The 20,837-nt window shown below is 41.5% G+C and overlaps 1 protein-coding gene across 3 annotated transcripts in view; it reads right to left on the bottom strand.

Annotated features, from left to right (window-relative positions):
* The window catches only part of Pak5 (p21 (RAC1) activated kinase 5), a 260,580-nt gene that overhangs the window by 18,714 nt on the left and 221,029 nt on the right, over positions 1 to 20,837 (bottom strand). For 2 of the 3 annotated variants that reach the window (XM_041670909.1, XM_041670908.1), the window contains 2 exons: positions 15,654 to 16,439; positions 1,106 to 1,597 (listed from right to left, as the gene is read on the bottom strand). In XM_041670909.1, the coding sequence (XP_041526843.1) occupies positions 1,106 to 1,597; positions 15,654 to 16,439 (1,278 nt within the window). Of the gene's footprint in view, positions 1 to 1,105; positions 1,598 to 15,653; positions 16,440 to 16,839; positions 16,966 to 20,837 lie in introns of those variants that run through there. The other variant, XM_041670910.1, reaches the window with a different exon arrangement.

Here is a 20,837-nt window from a genome sequence, read left to right as displayed (position 1 = left end):
TCCCTTCAATCAATAAACATGTATGGAAGGTAGTTTTTCAAATGAGTACTACAATACAAACTTTTTTTCTTGGCTAATCTATAAATGATGTAATATAACAAATATTTGCATAACATTTGCATTTTGTTAGATATTAGAAGCAATCTGGAAATGATGTATCATGAATAGGAGACCATGTATAGATTAAAAGTAAGCACTATAGATCCTTTATACAAAAGTAGGTATGGAGTTGAGTGTTGGCAGAGACTGAAGGACAGATCCTCCAGAAATTCTGAGAAGTCAGTATGTTCATGGAGAGAGACAGCACTGTATGAGTTTTGGAATCTGTTGGAAAGCCCTCAAACCCTGGCTCCATAGTCAATTAGCCATATTATCTTGCGCCAGTTATCTAGTTATTGAACCAATCTGAGCAGCTTTGTCTCTCAAATAATAACAGCACCTTTATTGGTTATTGCTCAACTAGGCTTGTGCCTGCTGGGTGGCTGATACAATGGAGTACTTTGTAAAGGGAACAGCCATGCATGCATGGAATGAGACTGGAGGAAGGATAGCAGGGGAATGCTGCTTTTGCCTTTCTATTTTTAGTGTCATTCTCTCTCTCTCTCCTCCCCCCCCCCCCCGCCCCGTGTGTGTGTGTGTGTGTGTGTGTGTGTGTTTGTAGTGGTGTGTACAGGGCTATGAGCAGGTATGTGGAGGATAAAGGACTACTTTGAGTGTCTTGCCAGGCCTGTCATTGTGTATGTGTGTGTGTGCGTGCATGCGTGTGTGTGTGTGTGTGTGTGTGTGTTTCTTTTCTTTTTTTTTAGACAGTGTCTCTCATTAGCCAGGAATTCAACAATAGGGTAGGCTGCTTGGCCAGAAAGCACCAGAGTGGACTAAGTACAAAATTGGAGCTCTCCCAACACTGGGATTATGTGCACACATCACCATGCTGGTTTTTGTTTGTTTGTTTGTTTTGTTGTTACTTACCTTGAGGCGCTTATCCTTGCTTATCAAGCACTTTACTGACTGAATTTTCTTTCCAGCCCCTACACGCAGTGCTTTGGAGATAGGAAGCAAATGTTGCAGTAACATGTGAAAGAGGCAATCCAAACACAGCATTTACCTCATTAAAAAGCAGTTCCCGTCTTTGTTGTTTTCGGAGGTCCATTTTCTTCACTGCCACTTGCTTTCCTGTGTGCTTCTCAGTTGCAATGCACACGATGCCTGTCGATCCCTCTCCAATTTTGATAAAGTTATCCAAATATTCCCTGGGGTCGCCTGGACTGACCACGAGTTGCAGGGCAGCCCGGAACTGTTCATGGGATACCCTAGAGGGCTGCTGGTCTGAGGAGGAGGCCCAGCTAGGTGGAGGGTAGGTGCTGGAGGAGATGCTGAGGGAGCTCAAGTAAGAAGCAGTGGAGATGTACTGAGAACTGGTTTGCAGGGAAGGATGGTGGTACAGGGTGGCTTTGTGGTACCCAGAAGGGTACTGGTGGCTGCTTGAAGAGTAGCCTGCTTTGCTTTGACTTTGAGGTAGTTTGGAGGGGCCTCTTGGATAGGTGTCGGACCCTGACAGTGGAGGACTGAAGACCATCTGTGCTCGATCATAATCCACCTGAGAAAAAAAGACACAGATGACCAGCATTTACTAGATCTGAATCTGAATCTGAAGCCTACGGTTGGCAGAAGAAGGAGAAGAGGCAGTGCTAATAGGATCTGGTTGCATAACCCCAAAGCCAGCTGATGGGGGAGAGTCTTCTCTTTTGTGTTAATTTTATTGGTTAAATAAAGAGACTGCCTTGGCCCTTTAATAGGACAGAAAATTAGGTAGGCAGAGTAGACAAAACAGAATGCTGGGAGAAAAAAGCCGAGTCAGTCAGTGGCCATGATTCTCCCACCCGACACAGACGCAGGTTAAAATCTTTCCTGGTAAGCCACACCTCGTGGGGCTACACAGATTTTTAAAAATGGGTTAAAGCAAGATGTTAGAATTAGCCAATAAGACAGAAATCACTTGCTCTACCCTTCTTTAACTGCTCTGTTGTGTGAGTACTTAAGAATCCTGCAGAGAAGACCATGCATCAAGAAGTAAGGCTTTCCTGAGTTGCTGTCTGTCACCATGCTGCTGATGAAGTGGGGATGGGGACTGCCCCTGACTCAGTGCTTGGCCTACAGAGGGGGATTTCTAGCTGGGTAAAGAATGAATACATGAGTGAATGGTGACAGTAAAGCCATTGGAATAGAGACATCTGTCATCTTATCTTCGACCTAGCAACTGAAGACAGTTGTCACGAAATTTGAAAATCTGTTTGCAAACATGTTTGAATTGATTTTTATGGTCTTTTTATGAACTCAATAAAAATGGAAACAACACAGCAACTTTAATAAAAAAACAAGATGATGATGAAGAGAGAGTAGAAGGAAAAGAAGAAGAAGGAGGAGGAGGGAAGAGGAAGGAGGAGGAGGAGGAGGAGAAGAAGAAGAGGTTCCTGGCAAGATTAAACTAGAAACTGAAGCCCATGAGCTATTCTGAAAGTACCTCCTCTAGTTCATGTCTTGTTCTCAGATGACAGTAGCCATGCATGATCATTTGACTGCAACCTAATAAGAGATGCCAAGACAGAACTGATCACCTAAACTCTCCAAATTACTGGCATTCAGAATTGGTAAAATATTAAATGCTTGAATTTTAGATCTAGGAGATAATGTGTTGAGCAAGGGTATATTTTGTTTTGTGAGATAGTTTGTTACAGATCAATTGATAACCAATACAATGAGAAATCGGACCAAAGAATTCGTGCATGATAGTAAGTGTTTACTGCTTTAAACTATGAGATTCTGAGATAATTTGTTAAGCAGCAATAGATAATTTACGGAGAAATTTCATGAATTCTTCTATGACAACATTAAATTTGAGAGAGTTATTAGACACCCATGTTATATGACACTTAAATGACTTAGACATTCTTTACAATCAAGGATGGGATGAAGGTAAAGATGCGAATGTGAGAGCCATCAATGCGAACTTAGAATTAAAGCCAGGATGCTGAATTTCTAATAAAAGGCCCAAGGAATCCAATCTATACATCAAAAAGAGAAGAATGACTCTTTAAAAATGAAAAGAGAAGTAGTGGCCAGTGATGTAGGAAGGAAAAATGAAGGCATCACAGAAATCTGGAGTCAAGGCAGAAAAGTATTTCATGAAGGGATAAATGAAGGGTGCTAAACGTTTATTGAAAACAAAATGGATGGACCCTTCACCTATGAACCAGGCAAGATGGTGGAACCAGATAGGTGTCACAGCTTCCACCCACTGCATGTAAGGAATTTCATTCCATCATGAAAGGGAGCAAAGACTGCAGATAGTGCTGTCTTGAAAACCATTACCTTTGCACCATTCTTAGCTGTTCTGCACTGATGACAGTGACATCAGGAAACATGCAAAACTTAGCTGTCCTAACTTTAGGGATAACACACTACACTCAGATGGATCCACCACCCTGATGGACGAGGTATCCCCTAAGCAATGGTCTTGTCTCATATGCAGATGAATATAGTTAGTATATCCTGACTCTGATATCTTCAGTTAAAACACTCAGCATCTCTGAGCCTCAGTTTCCTCATTTGTAAAATGAAATAATGGTAAAAATATTAACATCTCATTCCTTAGATTGTAGGAAACTCCAGAAGATTGTGTAGATATAAAATGAATTGAATGGTGATGGGCTAATAAATTTTAATAATACTGTTAGAGTTCTATGAAGTACTTAGAATAACAATGGCAATTTAAAAGAAAATAAACAATAACCTCAAAAACAACAAAGCTAGCTAACATTTACAGAAGTTGTACAGCATACTAGTGTTACATATGTTCCTGTACATTAAGTTCTTAAAACAATAAGACAGCACTTTCAATTGTAATACATTGAATGATGTGTTATAGTTAACCTACTCTATTAGAAAATGGGCTGCTTTCTAAGGCCCTATGACTATACGTGTGTGTGTGTGTGTGTGTGTGTGTGTGTGTGTGTGTATGTGTGTGTGTGTGTGTGTGTGTGTGTGTGTGTGTGTGTGTGTAATGGGAGCAGGGTAGAGGAACATCACTGTAAAAACAATTAGAATCTTGCTTTACATTAAACTTCTATTCACCAAGGGCAGGCTTATCAACCAGACCATCAGGAAGAGCCAAGTAAGGTCTGAAACTTTTACTTTTGAAAGCAGATCTTAGAGCCCCAAATGTCATCACTACCTAGAGTCCTCATGAGAAGAATTTTTTTTCTCTCATACGTAAGACAAAGTTGCATTCACCTCCCATGAGTTTGTAGAACTGATCGCTAAAGGTTTATTACAAACAGCAAAACCATGGCCAGTAGGAATTGTAAACACACTTCACACTGCATTAGGGTCATTTTCTCCTTTATCATCTGACAGCAGCATTAATAGGATCTACTCTGTGCAAATAGCTTGTGGAATAAAAAAAGGAGACCCATGCCTGCATGAAGGGGACAATTTCCTCTTACAGACAAGACAGAATTGTTTTCTGAGAGCTAAATGTCTTTGAAATTAGGTGTTTTAGATAAGAATATGCAATTGTCTTTCATGGCTGTTGGAAAGAGGTGCAGACTCTTAAAAAAAGCTCGAGGAACAACCACAATGGCGAGGAACATTTTTAGAACCAAACTAAGTGATTCAGAAAAATTAACTGCCTGCTTCAGGCGAGTGAACATGTGGTCTCTCCTTGGGGCCTTTCTCCATTCAAGGGGATGAGAGCAGACAATCAGGCTCCCCAAAGGAGAAGTGCAGAAGTGAGCCCCCTTGGGACCATAGAATCACCAAACTGTAGCCTTCAATTTGATCTTAACCAACTACAATGATGGAGCAATGTTACTGGTTCATGTCTTTGGGAAAGACCTCATTTCCTTTAACTCGGTTTTGTTTTCAATAAAATTAAGGTGTGGGAAGATTAATTATGCCACAAGCCACTCAGGCCAATGATCCCACCCTCCCAAGAAGATCATAGGACCCACCACTTCTGCTGAGGTCTAGTCTGTATTCACAGAAGGAGGCTTCTGAGTGGCCCGAACACTTAGCACGTTGGTACCCAGATCTGATGTCTGGCCTGCCTTGATATAGCCAGCTTTGCTTGTCACTCACCTGATCTGTGCAATAATAGCTGCACAAGGTTCTTCTTGTGGCTAAAATGCTCTGACATTTCCCTGGGGACAAAGTCGGGCTTCCTTCTTATGAACTCCTTTATTAAGAATCTGTTTTTGCAGGAAAAATAACACTAATGACAGGATTTGCTGAGTGCTTCCCGGGTGTCAAGGACTATTCTAAGTACTCCAAGTACGTCATGGCATTTCAGCCTCACTTTAAAAAGTAAGACCCGCAATTGTTCTATTTTTATAAGAGGACTGGGGCATAGTATGTTTGACGTAAGACAAAGCCTTAAAGCTACCAAGACAGCAGAACGAGAGCGTCAGCCTGCCTTGAGTCATTTGTCACTCGGGTGCTAAGTCCACTGAGACAGGTTTCAGTGATGGCGGATGTGGAGCGGACAGAGAAGGACAGCTCTGACAATGACAGAGAAAAGGGATGGCATAGTGTTTATTTGGGACCCTATGTACCTGATTAGGCCCCAGAGAAAGATACGATTTGGATCAGAAAATAATAGATGATAAGGTCTATGGGAATGGAATGAAAGAAAAAAGAATAGGGTTGTATTTTCGCTCTTAACAGTCTTGACTTAGTTAAGCCTAACTATACAAAAATTGGTTGTCTCAGAAACGTGACTTGATCATTTATGTACACAACTCATTTCTTTCCAGTTTTGCTTTGGTCAAAATCATCTTTTTATCAGTGACACTGACGCTCCAGCTTCCACCTCTAAGCTGGTTGCTTTTCTGTGATGTGACCACCACCCCCTCTCACACGTCCCTGGCATCTGTACCCGTCCCTCTACCTTGTCTTTCTTATGGTGGTCTATAATAGGGAGTGGCGAAGCACAGATGAACCTGCCTGTGTATATGTTTGTATATGCATGCGCTCATGCAGAGGAGTCAAACAAGCCATGAAATCTTTTCTTCATGTATTTTACAGACATGTTCTAGAAGAAAATGGAACAGCCATGGCATGTCACACAAGCCTGTCTCTAGTAGTTGTGAAGGGACCTAAAGGCGAATCATTTTGAAAAACCATAGCGCAGTGGAGTTACAGCTTCAAAACAGATGGTAATTACTAGACGAATCAATGCGCCTAGAGAATCAGGGTCTAAGCCATTTCCAAAGGGATTGTGTATGCAGTTTGCCCCCAGAGACCTCAGTGTGAGGGTCCAAAAAGGAGCAGAGAGCTGTAACTAAAAGGGTAAACAATAGAGACACCGCAAAGATGTATTCGACCAGGGAAGCAGGCCTGTGCTTTGGGAAGAAGGAACTCTGTAGGAATGACTTCTCATCCACATGCTCTAAAGGGCATTCCCATATGACGCAATGGAAGAAGAGAAGACTAGGTCGATTGTTCTACAAATTATCACCCAGGGCTGCCAAACTGCTGAGCTGCACTGTGAGGAGACCACTCATGACAGCAGCCCATCGGCTATCTTTGGAGAGGAAATTCTCTCCGCAGGAATCTTTAAAATACAGGCAGATGAACAAGGCGTCATGCTTTCCTTCCGTTTGGGGTGGTTAGTAACAGATGCTTGGCTTTTTAGCTTTCTGCAACCTTTTTGTGTCTCCCATCAATTAGTTCTTACAGAAATGGGCCTCTGCACATCTCCATTCATACTGTAAAAAAAAAGGCTTATTGTGTGGGGATAAATAATCCCCAGGCAACAGTCAGGCCAGAACGCCCTTCTACAGCAAGTGCACTGTCTCCAAGGATAGGGTTAGGTATTGGCTTGTGATGTATCAAGATTATAAGTAATTATAGCAATGAATTCATTTAATCAATCAATTTCAGCAGTGGTGCACTGCGGTGGACAGGGCATAAAACTCCTCACAGCTATCAATTGCCCCGATTACAGCTGGCTGTCAGCCAGAATTCCCTTGATCCATGTTAGTTAAATGCACATTAATCTGAATTTGGCAGTGTAATCAAGGACCTAACTGAACTGTGAAATTGAATTCTGCAGTAGAACATCATTTGACCATTTTATGCCAAGGCTTGGAAAAAAAAGGTAGAGGGTGAGAGAGAGAACAGAAGGGGGGGAAATCCCATTGCAGCTTCTCTTTGTCACCAGGACCTTGTGCACTGACATCAGGGGGACTGTGGCTGGATGGGGCTAGATGGTAGTGTGGGAGACGGCTGTGTCGTGCATCTGTCCTACGGAGTGGTGACTGAGGAATGTTCCGTGAAGGATGGCGATTACAGGGAAGGGAGACAGCTGCTTCCAGGGCTTACTTGTGACGCTCCAATACACCTTTTTCGGAACACAATGAAACAAAGAGATTGCTCATCTCAAAAAAGGAAAAAGGCAAACTGGGTGTTGCTGGCTCTATTGAAATCGGGGTGGTATAAAAGCGAATTACAGCCCTCTGTTGTCTGAGCATGGAAAGTACATCTTAAATTTTCCTGCCATGACTGAAAGGCAAATGTTAGCAAGACCAGCCTTGGCTTTGGGAAGGGAAAATGAGCATCTGTGAGAAAGGCAGGGAGAGTCACTAGTGTCCTTCCCAACAGAGACATTTTAGGGACTGGGTAATTAGGAAAAGGCAACTCATTCATTCTGGAGGCCCTCCGGCTGTGCTCTGCAATTCCAATGTCTTCCCTTTACATGCAGGAAACACCACTGATGGGTGAGCTGATTCCCGCTTGTGCACATGCTCACTGTACAGCCCCGCCCGAGGCTGATGGGCTCCTGCACCCTCACCATTGAGTTCCCAGCCTGATGCTCTCTCCTGAGCTACAGTCTGTATCATTGCAGGGCATTAAAGAACCTGCTGTCTAACCCTAATAACATAGTTACTATTGCTTTTGTCAAAGGGAAAACTTTGGTTTTATTGCTATGGTGAGTTTTCTTCCTTGTGCTTACTTTCATCTACAAGCTGGAGGGGTCAGTTTCATAGTGGGCAGCTCACATGTACTCTGAATGAATGGCAGAGGTACATACACAGGCTGCAAGCTGATGTCCAATTCTACAAAAGAGGCAAGTGCTGCCGCTGAGTAGTGGTGACGAGCAGAGCCCTTGCGACACCAAAAGCATAGAGGCATATCCTTAAGTTCCTGTGGTAGGAAATTTGGAAAGTAGGTTAAATCCTGGATGCTTAGATACCCTTGTTGCACTTCAAAACCATGTGTGTTAACAAACTGTTCAGGCCATTAAACAAGCTGCCAGGGAATCTCCCCAAACCGTTGAGCTGGAATCTCTCACTTGTAATACATCTTATAACAAGGATCCTGAAGAGGCACGGCATTCCTGACTTACTAAACAAAAGGAAGATGCACATTGAAGACATTCAGATGAGTGGCTACTGACCTCTGCAAACAGGCAGAGAGAGGGCGATGAAGAAATGACGACGTCTGTGACGAACAGACTCCAGCATGCTGTTTTTTTTTTCTGGCTTTTCTTCTACCTCTGAGTTGGTATATGTAATTATCTGCAGTAATTGCTTTTCATGACTTAGAGGAAGTATCCACCATCCCAGCACAGATGCTCTGCCTCACCATCCCTCAGTGCCCGGGACAATGTGCAGGGACTCTAAATCCATGGGCATTGGCTCTTTGCCTCAGAATACTGTTCATTTGTGTCAGGATCCTGAGAAAATTAGGGATGGGCAATACCAGGTTAAACTCACTTTGTCTTTTAACTTAGAAATGGAGAAAACTACTCATAATGACCAAAATGTGACTTGACTTTAAACCACAAGAGCACTCTTGGGAAGATGTGTATGTTCATATGTGAGCGATATCACACCTGCAGGACAGATATTAAAGATGACAATGACATCACCCTTTTACATGCTTTATACACCTCAGTGAGGACCCTACAGGGGCATGTACAGAAAGGAAACCAAGGTAAAGGCAATGGCGCCCATCATTATGTGAAGTGATTTAGTAATCTTCTTTTTCCCATTTCTTTCCCCTCTGAGTTTCTTGGTGCAGGTCCTTGGGCCTCAGTAGCATTGCTGTTATGTAAAGCACCAGGCCACTAATGGGTTCCTAGAAGGCAGCCCACAGGAAAAATTAAAAAAAGTAGAGCAGGAGTTGATGCTTTGTTACTGACTGAACCTGAGTGTGACAGTGTCACAAATAACAGTGAGCCACTGAACAATTGCTTCCCAAAGACTGGACACACAGGTCACAGTAATTTTCCTCACTGAGAACACAAAGTGCCAGCCAAGCAGTGATAAGCATCACTCTGATGGCTCCAGAGAAAGTTCCAAGTAAGCTTGCACACTTTTCTACGTACCTACTGCTCTAGAGAAACTGTGTCTATCTTAAAGTGCCACCTGTTCAGGACACCAAGAGCTACAACACTGGTCTCTCTCGATGCCTTGTATATAGGAGATGGGGTGGTAAGCTGGTTGAGAGGTATAAACAGTTCTCACTTAGCCTCTGGTTTTCAGGAAGCATCTGATAATTTCACTTTCATTTTAGAGCATTGTGAGATATTTGTTCACACTGTGTATCTTGTTTACTTAGGTAGTATTATATCCTTCTGGAGTCTTTGATGGAGTTGAAGAATGGTTAGTTAGAGTTTCAGTTTTCCTTAGTTATGATAAAAGATAAAATAGAAATAAATATTTTAACTAATTCTTGCTTGATAACTGTTTTGTTATATGTAATTTTACTATGTTAAAGTCAAAGCCTTTCTTTTTTATTTAAACAGAAAAAGGGAAATGATGTAGGTGGGTCATCTGTCTATGTGTTATTTTCATTGGTTAATAAAGAAACTGCCTTGGCCTTTGATAGGACAGCAGCTTAGATAGGCGGAGTAGACAGAACTAAGTACTGGGAGGAAGAAGGCAGTGAGACACACGCCCTAGCTCTCCTCTCCAAGATGAACGCAGGTTAAGATCCTTCCTGGTAAGCCACCACCTCGTGGTGCTACACAGATTACTAAATATGGGTTAAAGCAAGATGTGAGAATTAGCCAATCAGAGGCTGAAACTAATGGGCCAGGCAGTGTTTAAAAGAATACAATTTGTGTGTTGTTATTTCTGGGGCAAAGCTAGCTGTGCGGGAGCTGGGCGGGATGAAAAACAGGCCTGTTCATCTCATTACTATATCACTTGGATTGGTTTATTAATGAACTGAATGTGCAATAGCTAGGCAGGATTTTTAGGGCACAGAAGATGCTGGGAAGAAGAAGGGTGGAGACAGCAGGAGAGGCAGAGGAAGCAGGTCATGTAGGAGATGAGGTAACAAGCCACAAGCCATGTGGTAGCATGTAATTAATAGAAATGGGTTAATTTGAGTTATAAGAGCTTGTTAGAAACAAGCCTAAACTATCAGCTAAGCTTTCATAATTAATAAGAAGTCTCTGTGTCATTATTTGGGAGATGACAGGACAGAGAAAGACTTGCTATACTAGAGAGTTATGTAAGCATTGTGGTAGGATCAGAGATCTCAAGATGCTCGCTAAGACTTTATATGCTATTAAAGTATTTACCCAACTATACTGATCTTTTATGTCACACATTTTCAAAATGAAGGCAGTCATAGCCATGGGAAGTATATAAAGAGGGACTATGTAAGATTCTATAATTTGTTATTATGGTTTAAAAGTATACAAAAGAATACACACAGAGAGAACATTTATGACTGACTTTACCAGAGAGGGTAACATACTTTCTAACTAGAAATATTCCCAGGAATAAGAAGGATTACTTTTTGCCATGTGCTAACTCTTTGATGTTTATTAATCTTATTTAATTCTCCTCACAAATCTAAAGTACTAAAACACTTCACAGATGAGGAAATTGAGACACAGACAAGCTCATATAGCTCGTAAGGACTCAAATTCAGAAAATAAATACCCAAGACTTGAATGCTTCTCAACTGGGTGACAAAAATCTGGCTATTTTTAAGAAACTCAAAAAAGACTATCACCCAAGGTAGAATAAATTCATCAAAGAGTGTTACAGATCTACTCACCTAAGTCTTTCTTTGCAGCTTGTGGTTTTCATATTTACCCACAATTCATATTTCTGAGTGAATGGAGGCACAACGGGAGCACAGCATGAACAGAAGGCACAGAGAACTTTCCCTGTGTGCATGAACTTGCCCCCAGGGCGAGGGCACCCAGCAGTGTGTGGCCTGACTGGAAAGCCTCACATCCCTTTTCTGCTTGTCAGCATTCCTCTAGGAAGTTAAGAATGTTCTGGAAGCATATACTATCGAGTCAGAGGGATGTAGTTTTGAACACTGGCTCAGCCACTGCATGCATATTCGCCGGACAAGCTCATAAAGATAGCTTTCTAGAATCTCAGCTTCCTCAACTGCCAAAGGAGCCTGGATTCTTCTGGATTTATAAGGACTAAATTGGACAATGTCTGCAAAAGGCTTTTCACTGTCCTTAGAACACAGTGACCCTTGTATTACAGCCACTCCCTGTATGTCAAATATAGAGACTGACAAGTCAGCTACATGTATAAGTAAGTAGGTTGTACTGACATGAACTTGTTTGGATCTCAGCTGACATGTTGAGGCAGCGACTTTCTTTTTCTCCATTTTATAGTTAAATAGGAATCATTGTTAAACAGTCACCCGGCTAGTAAATGGCAGTGTAATGAATCAAAGTTGAACAGCTTCTCTCCCTAAACTCTGTCCCTAACTGCTCGAAAGTGCATGATCAAGGGCAGTTGTAGAAGGCACCTCCGGAGCTCATTTTCTATGGCCTTATCTATGGTGAAGGGTGATATGTTTTGCTATCACAGATATTTTATTATTATGAGTGAAGAATAGGAACCCTTACCATCTAACAAGGAGGACTCCAGGGATGAGGTTATATACTCCGCAATGCCAGAACAACCCCTCTCAGCAAAACAATTACCAGGTGTAAGACATCCACCGTGTCAAGGTTGAGAAACCCCACCTCTGAATAAAAGAGGATTATGTAATCCAGATATTGAAATAATTTCTGATACAACATCATTACATTAGTGCTATAGAAAGAGTTGACATAGGCTGACTGCAGGCTTGGTACCCTCAGAAGCTGTGTGTTATGGGGAATGCATCTCAGGGATTAAAACTAAAGAGCCAGACCTCATTTGGTACAGAGCTAAATGAGCATGCTGTTAATGTGACTTCCAGACCTTATTATTTAACTTATAATGGGGACAAGAAATCTTGCTGTAAGCAATGTGAGTACCTGGCATAAAGCAAATGCCTGGGGAAACCCTGATTTTGTCACTACGTTAGGAATTTCTCAGTGGTTTAACCCTAGGGTGTTCTGGTGGCACCAAGACATATGAGCAAGTATCTATCTGCCTGGCCCCTGGAGAGCACCGAATGAGCAACGTTAAATCCAAGATGATGGTAGCTCCCACCAGGTTGCTGTATGGTAGATGTTTTCTGGGGAGAGTGGGAAGCTTTCTTTCTCTCTTCTGTAGCTGGTTTCTGTAGTTCTGTGGTAAATGTGGTTCTGTATTTTGTTTGGCTATTCTTTCCCTCCTCAAGGTTTCATCTGCTCGGTTTCAGTAAACAAGACTTTAAGGTAGAGAATTAACATTAGTATAAATGGATTTTATTACATTTTCTATTCTTGTCATGCAAACAAAAAAAGTGAAGTGGATCCCCGCCCCCCCCCCCCCCCGTGGTTGTTGTTATTAGTCTACATTTTTCTTCACTGTGAGCTAGAGTGAAAATTAAAAAGTTAAAGGTCAAAATATCAAACTGTTGTCACACATAGATGGGATTTGTGCTTTTTCTTCTGATATGAATATCACCCACCCACTTCTAGAAAACTGTCATGAGGTTAAGCCAAATTATCTGAGTCGTGATAACTATTTCTTGCCCCAGCTGGAAATCCAAATGCAATTGGCTGATTTTGCAGAGTACAGCTCTAAAGACAGAGGCACCTAACTGTTTTTAGAGAGATGTTATATTTTTAATCAAGTAGCGTTTTAATTACCAACATGCTTCCCGCCTCCTGCCCTCCCACAAAACCTGCTCATCAATTCTCGTGGGTTTTGGGGGACACAGTAACAGCAGTTTGGAACCCTGGATTAAAAATGCTGAAAATCTTGACAGTCTCCTGTGTGAATATGTTCATATTTTTCCTGAGCCACAATTGCTGATACACTGTTTTGGCTTTAGAAAAGCTGGAATTCAGTGCAGAATGTCTGTTTTGGAAGTCTGCAGGAATGAAGCAAATACTCATTTGTGGCTCTGTCTCTTCCTTTTTCTTCCTCTTAGTTTAAAGTTCTGGAGAGCCCTGAAATTTATCATGGATTTTATTTGAAAATTCATGTGAACCCCCAAAATAACATAGGCCTGCATAATGGGAGTTAGAGTGGGAGAAATGATAGGCTTGAACCTAGACCTCGTGTGTAAAGAACTAATTGAAGTTTTACGTGTGGTATGTGACTCTCTACACCACAGGACTCTCTTCTGGGAAATGAGTGGACAAGGTTTCCTCCTGTTGATGCTAAATACCAAAATCACTAGGGATGAGTGAAGTAGATGAGACAGGACCTGAGCCAAACTGCAGAGCCCATCTCTCTTCTAGTGAGGGCAGGATTTATCTCTAGCCAATTCGTTTTGAATCATACATGAAAAGATAGGTCCAGAGATACCAAGTCAACATGTCAATTTTCAAGAGAAACTTTCAGTCTTATAATTTGAGACTTATAAGTAAAAAAAGGACTATGTTAATGGGTCAACAACGGCCCCAGGGCTGAAAGGTGCTATATTTCAACAGCGTTTTCTCAAAGACTAAGACCCATTTCTTTCCAGAGACTAAGACCCAGCTCTTTCCCATTTGTTCAGATGTACCACAAAAACACAAATTGACTTGGTAGTGCTGGGGACTGAATCTAGGGCCCTGCCCGGGTATTCATGCACTCTACTACTCAGCCACATCTCAGCTCTTCATTTTGAGATGGTCACTAGGCCTTGAGACTTATTCTGTTGCCCGGGCTGGTCTTGAACTTGTGATCTCTCTGCTACACCTTACTGAGTACTGAGATTATAGGAGTGTACTCCATGCCCAGAACATTCTTTAACTGAATTCTGAGCATGTGACCTGACTCAGCATTACAACATATTGATTTGCTTATCTTATTCTACAACTATGAGGCGGCTCCCTTTTCATGGTACTCAGAGAAAGCAATCTGTGTTGGAACTGTGCTAACTATGTCAAGTATCAGGCTACATATACAGGTGCTATGTGGGTTTGGCTGTTGGCTATTAGCTAGTAAGACCTAGGTCCAGCAATTGCTATGGGAAGAATGAAGCATAAGTATTTATGATACCCTAACCATGGTTGTTCAAATACATTTAACACAATGAGATTAAAAACATGCTCATTTAAATTCTAAATGAAGATATCTACTCCATGCCTTCTTTTCTTAGGATTCACTTCTAATTTCTTATCTTGGGAACTAAAATAGCAGATCCTTTGTTTCTTCTAAGATGGAGCTTAAGTCACTTTCTGTTTACCCAAATAACTTCTCTTTAACATCTTAGATAATATAAAGGAAGCTGAGTGCAATTGATAAAACAGAGGGCTGCAGGCAGGCTGGCCCAGCAGGAATGCTTATGTTAATAGATGTGCTGCTGAGGAGAAAGCATTGGTACAGATGTTGGTGATGTTCCTGCTAGTCCTCATGTCCCACTAAGACTGGCTGGGGACTCAGGGGGATTCACAATCCATCCTCAAATCCTTCTCTGCTTCAGTTGTTCAGGTGAGGTACCAAGTTATTTGTATGCTACCATGGACAAATCAAGCACTTGTACACTTCCTGGGCTATTGCTAAATGTCTTCCATGCTCATGGAAATGGTGTGATTTTAACCAGGGATAGGTACTCATACCACAGTCTTCTCCAAAGTGTGGGACATGGTGAACATGTCACTTTTCAAAGCAAATTTATACTATCCTTATTTAAAATAGTGTACTTTGGGGGCATAGGATGATACATAGGTACTGATGGAGTGCCTGCCTAGCACACACGGGACTCTATGACTGACTCCTAGAACTATGAAAAAATGCATAAAAGTCCAGGAATTAGATGCTGTCTGTTACTGAAAATATTCATACAAAAAGTGTTATTAGCAACTCAAAAAAATGAATAAAAGAGCACACTCATAGGAAAGGCTACCCCTTGAACTGAGTGTCTCTTTTTCTTTTTTATATATCCACATGAATTTTAAAGAATTGGGAATATTATTCCATTCCCTGTAATGACCTATAACTGTTTACCCTCAACACAGAACTTAGTAAATGTGATCAGACTGCATTTATTGTTAGTAAATTGGAACGTTGTTCAATTAAACACAAATTTCCATGTGTTTTAATCAGAAATCTTGTAGTAGATCTCAAAAGATAAAATTTGATTATAATGACGTATGGGCCTTGTTGTAAAGCCTTTGATTATGGGACTCATGGGAAAATAAGGTAGGCTTTGGATAATGATTCTCACTGCAAAAGCAGCAAGCTCCCAAGACTCTGGCCGTCTAGAACCTCATCGGCAGGGCCAGTCACTCGCGGAGAAGAGACAGTAGACCTTACCTTTGGAATACACATTGTGGGCTCGGACAGGCGAGGGTAGGTGTAGGAGTTGTACGAGTGTCCTTGAGAATGAGTTTTAAATGCACTTGCTCCAAACGGCATCATGGGTTCCTGAAGCCCTGAGCCTGACTTGGACCTCTGCCGCATGGCCGGCTGAGGGCTTGTCTGATGTAGGTATGACGACTTTGGCCTTCTGTCATACTCATCAAAGCTGGGTCCCCAGTCACTTTCACTGTAAGCCAGACTCTCCTTGGAGCACCTGCTGGTCCCTGCAGTTCTAGAAGGCGTCAGTTGGAATGAGTAATCCAGAGGAGAGCTACTGGAGGCTCGCTGATAACCCCACTTAAGGTCACTGTATTCACTTGGTTTGCTCAGGGAGTCCAAGTGTGTGTGGTAGTCGACAGGGAATCTGGCAAGGTCAGCTTTCAAAGGCTTCATCTCAGGGTAGTAGGCATCCCCGTGTTTCATCTTCATGACATGCCCATTTTGCTTGGCTGCATGGCCGCCTTTGTAGTACAGATCCAGGTCGTCTCCGTAGAGACTCCTCTCTCTGTACTTTTCCGTTGTATAGTCCGCAGTAGTATCCGATTCACTGGAATATTGTGAGAAGGTGATGAAGCCATTTTCTTCCGAGTGGCCTTGAACATGGCCAGCGGCTCCTTGATCAGGGGTGGGTGGGCTTTCTTTCCTTAGGGAATTGGAGCGAGTCACAGAGATGTTGTCGAAATCCTCTAGCAGGCCATTAATAGAGGTTTCCTTGCAGGATTTATTTCCTCTGACGATTGTCTACGAATAACAGGAGGAATATTGTTAAGAAGATATCTCTGGTTTTATAATTGCTGGAGGATGGTTGCGTCTACTTCACCCACTTTAAACCACGAAAGAAAACATGAGAGGAACATTTTAGTTAAAAAAAAAAAAAGTAAAGAAGCAATTGTTGACTGACTTCACTGGAAAAATTATAAAATATTCAACAGTAATCTGGGCTTGCAAATTTATACTTAGTTATTGCATTAGACCATATTGTTTTGCAGATAAAAAATAAACATGCACCTTCTTTTAAAATTACTTTTAATTTAAACTTTGATAAGTTCATAGATATGTACTGTAAATATACTCACCCTGCCTCTCTCTCTTGTCCCCTCCTTCTCCTACAGACCCTTCTCCCCCACAAGCAGCCCTTCACCTCTTCATGTCTTATTTTTGTGCATGTTGCCATAGCTGCTATGTATTCAATGTTGGGCTGGCCATGTCATTTCCAGAAGGCAGCATTCCACAGCACCCCTCCTTATCCTCCAGCCCTTACAATCGCTCCATTTTCTTTTCTGTGAGGTTCCCTGGGTCTTAGAGTGGGCGATGTAAATAGCCTGTTTAGGGCTGAGCAATCAACAGTCATATATTCCCAGCATTTTGATCAGCATGACTCTGTATTAACCATTGCCTACAGCAGAAGTCTCTCTGATATAAACACTTGTCTAAGGGTGTAAATACAAACAGAAAGCAGTTTGGAGACATATATATCTATACTCACATATACATATATATGTGTATATATATACATATAATATTTGTAGTAATTTCTGCCTGAGGGCCTGTGTAAACCTTTACCTTTTAACAATGAACTGATGGATATAAATTTTAACAGTCTGGAACATTTGGTTATAAAAAGCATGTTTGTTATTTTAAAATCCACTATCCCGATGATTTATAAAACCAAGAAGCATCATCACTTGAAAATGAACACAGGTATAAAATTATGACTGATGTTATATGACTTTTATGGAAGATTCTGGAAGACTCTGAAACTGTGGTTATTGGTTATCGAACAGTATGGGGACTAATTATGTGGTGTTTGCCATCCAATGTAATACTGTTACACGTTAAACTACAGTCCTTGCAGTGGCCACACCTGGGTGCTACCATCTTTGAATCTGTAGTTTTGTTTGGTAATAATGTGAGCGTGTCTGGCTCTTGGTGACAGACTGTTCCCTTTAATAAACCTAAATAAGAGCAGAATATGAGGAACAGAAAGAAACATCAAGCCACTTACAAAGCCAGTCATCTGTGTCTTGGCTTGTCACTACACGGTTTGCAGTGAAATATATGGGGGTGGATAAGAGAACAAAGAATAAAGGGTGGCTATCAAGATTTTAAGAGGAAAAAACACTTTTGAGCAAGTAGCAAGGAGCTCAAAATCATCATGGTTAGTACACCGGGAAAGCTCATGGTGTAGGAAGCAGACCAAACTGTCCCAGAGTTTGGGAGGCACAGACTAGTACCTCAAACTTCATGCTGAAAGACAAGGCTCTGTTTTAAATTTTTTTCCACCAAACCGTCTTAGATAAAATTCTTTTTATTTATGCTCTTTTAAATAAACTTATTTTAGAATAGTTTAGCAGTGACATTTCAGAGATTGGGCAGAATATTCCTAACTACCCCACACACAGTGTTTCATGTAATAACAGCCTGCATTATAATTAGTGAAATGCCACCTTTATCAGCTTTCTCCTAGGGCTCTGGAGTTTTACCCATGAGAAATAAATATTTATTGATTATGTCTCCTGAGTCTCCTTAACAGTTTCTGAGACTTTCCTTGTTGCTAATGACCTTGGCAGCTTTGTGCAGCATGAACAGTTATTTCCAGAACATCCTTCAGTTGGATTCGTCTGATATTTTCCTTATGTTTAACTTGTGTAATAAGTTTTGGAGAGGAAGGCTGTAAAGTACCAGTTTCATCATCCGGCATTTGGGGAGCACTGTCAGCGTGGTTTAGTACTGATAATGTTACCTTGGTCACTTAGGTGATGTTGTATTTGCCAGGTGTCTAAGATCTACTTTACAATTCCCTCCTTCCCTCCACTAGCAAGACATAAAGCCCACCATAGCAGAGGGGTGGCAGGATTGATGAATCTCCGTGTCTTTGTATAGGCATAATTGTATAATGCATTTGGAGTTCTGCGTAGGAGGCTTATGTATTGCCCACATTCCTCTCTCTCTCTCTCTCTCTCTCTCTCTCTCTCTCTCTCTCTCATTTATCTGTCTCTCTATCCATCCATCCATTTATCTATCTACTATCCATCCATCTATCATCTATCTATCATCTATCTATCTATCTATCTATCTATCTATCTATCTATCTATCATCTGTTTATGTTATGATTTAATTCTGTGCCATTTGTTTTGTCACCCAAACACTGCTCTCTGGGCACGGACATATGTACATTACCTCCTTGAAGCCCAAGCAGTTGTGGTTACCCACTTGAGACCCTAGCACTGGGCCTACTTATGGAAGACTTGGAGTGCTGTACCCAAGACAGCACAGGAGACCTGGTCTCATCTTTGAAGATTGGCAGTTAACTGTTGCTAGGGTGAGGAAAGTCTTTGACTGCCTACATTTGCCCCTGTACTTGTGGGTACACCTACACTATAAGTAACCCTGTTAGACTCATTGATTCACCAGCCTCGATGTGGATGGAATGGTCTCCTTGATTTATAGTTGGTGCACTATCTGGACAGATGCTTTTTTACATCTCCCTATGCAAAGTTATGTAACACTAAAAATGTGTAATTTTTTGCTTTTTATTGTAAAACTTGGACTTGCACTTCTAAACTATGTGATATCAAGAAAGTTGCTTAAACTTTTGTGGGCCTGACTTCTTAATCTATGAAATAGTAAGAATCAATACTTTTAGGATTAAGATAGCAATTTATTTATATTTAATAATATGTATAAGTTGGTTGACATGATTCTTGGCATAGAAAGTACTAGTTAAGTACTTGTAAATTAATTATTTCCTCAGTAAAATTTTAAGTTAAACTGAAAATTTGGGAAAGAAGTTACAGACAATAGAAATTTAGCTGCAGCTGCATATATGGGATATAAGTAGAAAATAAAACTATTAATAACTTAAGATATGAACCCTAAATTTCTTAAATCTAAAGGGAAGATTAATTTCAAATTAACTATAATTGCTACATAAAATAAGTGCCACATTGGAGCACCGGAATGAGCTCCCAAGGTCCCAATGAGGAGCAGGAGGAGGGAGAACATGAGCAAGGAAGTCAGGACCGTGAGGGGTGCACCCACCCACTGAGAGAGTGGGGCTGATCTATTGGGAGCTCACCAAGGCCAGCTGGACTGTGACTGAAAAAGCATGGGACAAAACCGGACTCTCTGAATATGGCGGATAATGAGGGCTGCTGAGAAGCCAAGGACAATGGCACTGGGTTTTGATCCTACTTCATGTTCTGGCTTTATGGGAGCCTAGCCAGTTTGGAGGCTCACCTTCCTATACCTAGATGGAGGGGGGAGGACCTTGGACTTTCCACAGGGCAGGGAATCCTGACTGCTCTTCAGACTGGAGAGGGAGGGAGAGAGGAGTGGGGGGAGGGGGAGAGGAATGGGAGGAGGGGGAGAGGAGTGGGACGAGGGGGAGGGAAATGGGAGGTTGGGAGGAGGAGGAAAATTTTTTTTCCAAAAAAAAAAAATCATGGTCAGCATTCTACTGATCTCCTTCTTAAAAATGTATGTATAAATCAGAAAATTAGCACAATTAGACTTTAAAGATTTAAACAGAATGATGGCCATGAAAATGAAAGGCTAGGAGAAATACAGCAAAGACCGACAGAGGCCTTTCCTCAGTGGGAGGATTCAGGCTCAAGCTTTCTCAGACAGTAATGTTTACACAAGAGCTGGGAAAGAAGATTTAGATGCAATAGACTTGGAGAGACCCCGAGAAGCTGAAATGCTCAGAAGGTCAGACAGGTGGCATGGCTGTTCCCCTGTAGCACACACTGCGCACAAAACACAATTATATAATGTTCTAGATTCTAGAGTTCCTGGATTCAGGAAAAATGAAAATACAGATGGTCTGCTTTTCAGTGTAATAGAATCCAGCATTTTGTAAACACAGACACAGACATACACTGTTCTTTTTATACGTGTGTGTGTGTGTGTGTGTGTGTGTGTGTGTGTGTTACGGTTGACTTGGGGAGCTGTACTGTTCAACACTTTACCATCCATTATGAAGCTGAAACACATTTTGTGTTTTAGCAAATGATGATCTTAAGGACTTAGACTTTCCCAGTCAGGTCAGCTTGCTGTCCCAGCTCTGCTCGCTTTCTTAGCATCATAGTCTTGCTATGCAGCTGTAATAATCCATAGTGTTACAGATTAGTAAAACC

Source organism: Microtus oregoni, unplaced genomic scaffold (genome assembly GCF_018167655.1).
Source record: "Microtus oregoni isolate MIOR12 unplaced genomic scaffold, Mior012 000020F_ref0000438, whole genome shotgun sequence".
Lineage (NCBI taxonomy): Eukaryota > Metazoa > Chordata > Mammalia > Rodentia > Cricetidae > Microtus > Microtus oregoni.
Note: the sequence above shows the minus strand (reverse complement) of the source record. Positions and strands in the feature narration are given on the sequence as shown.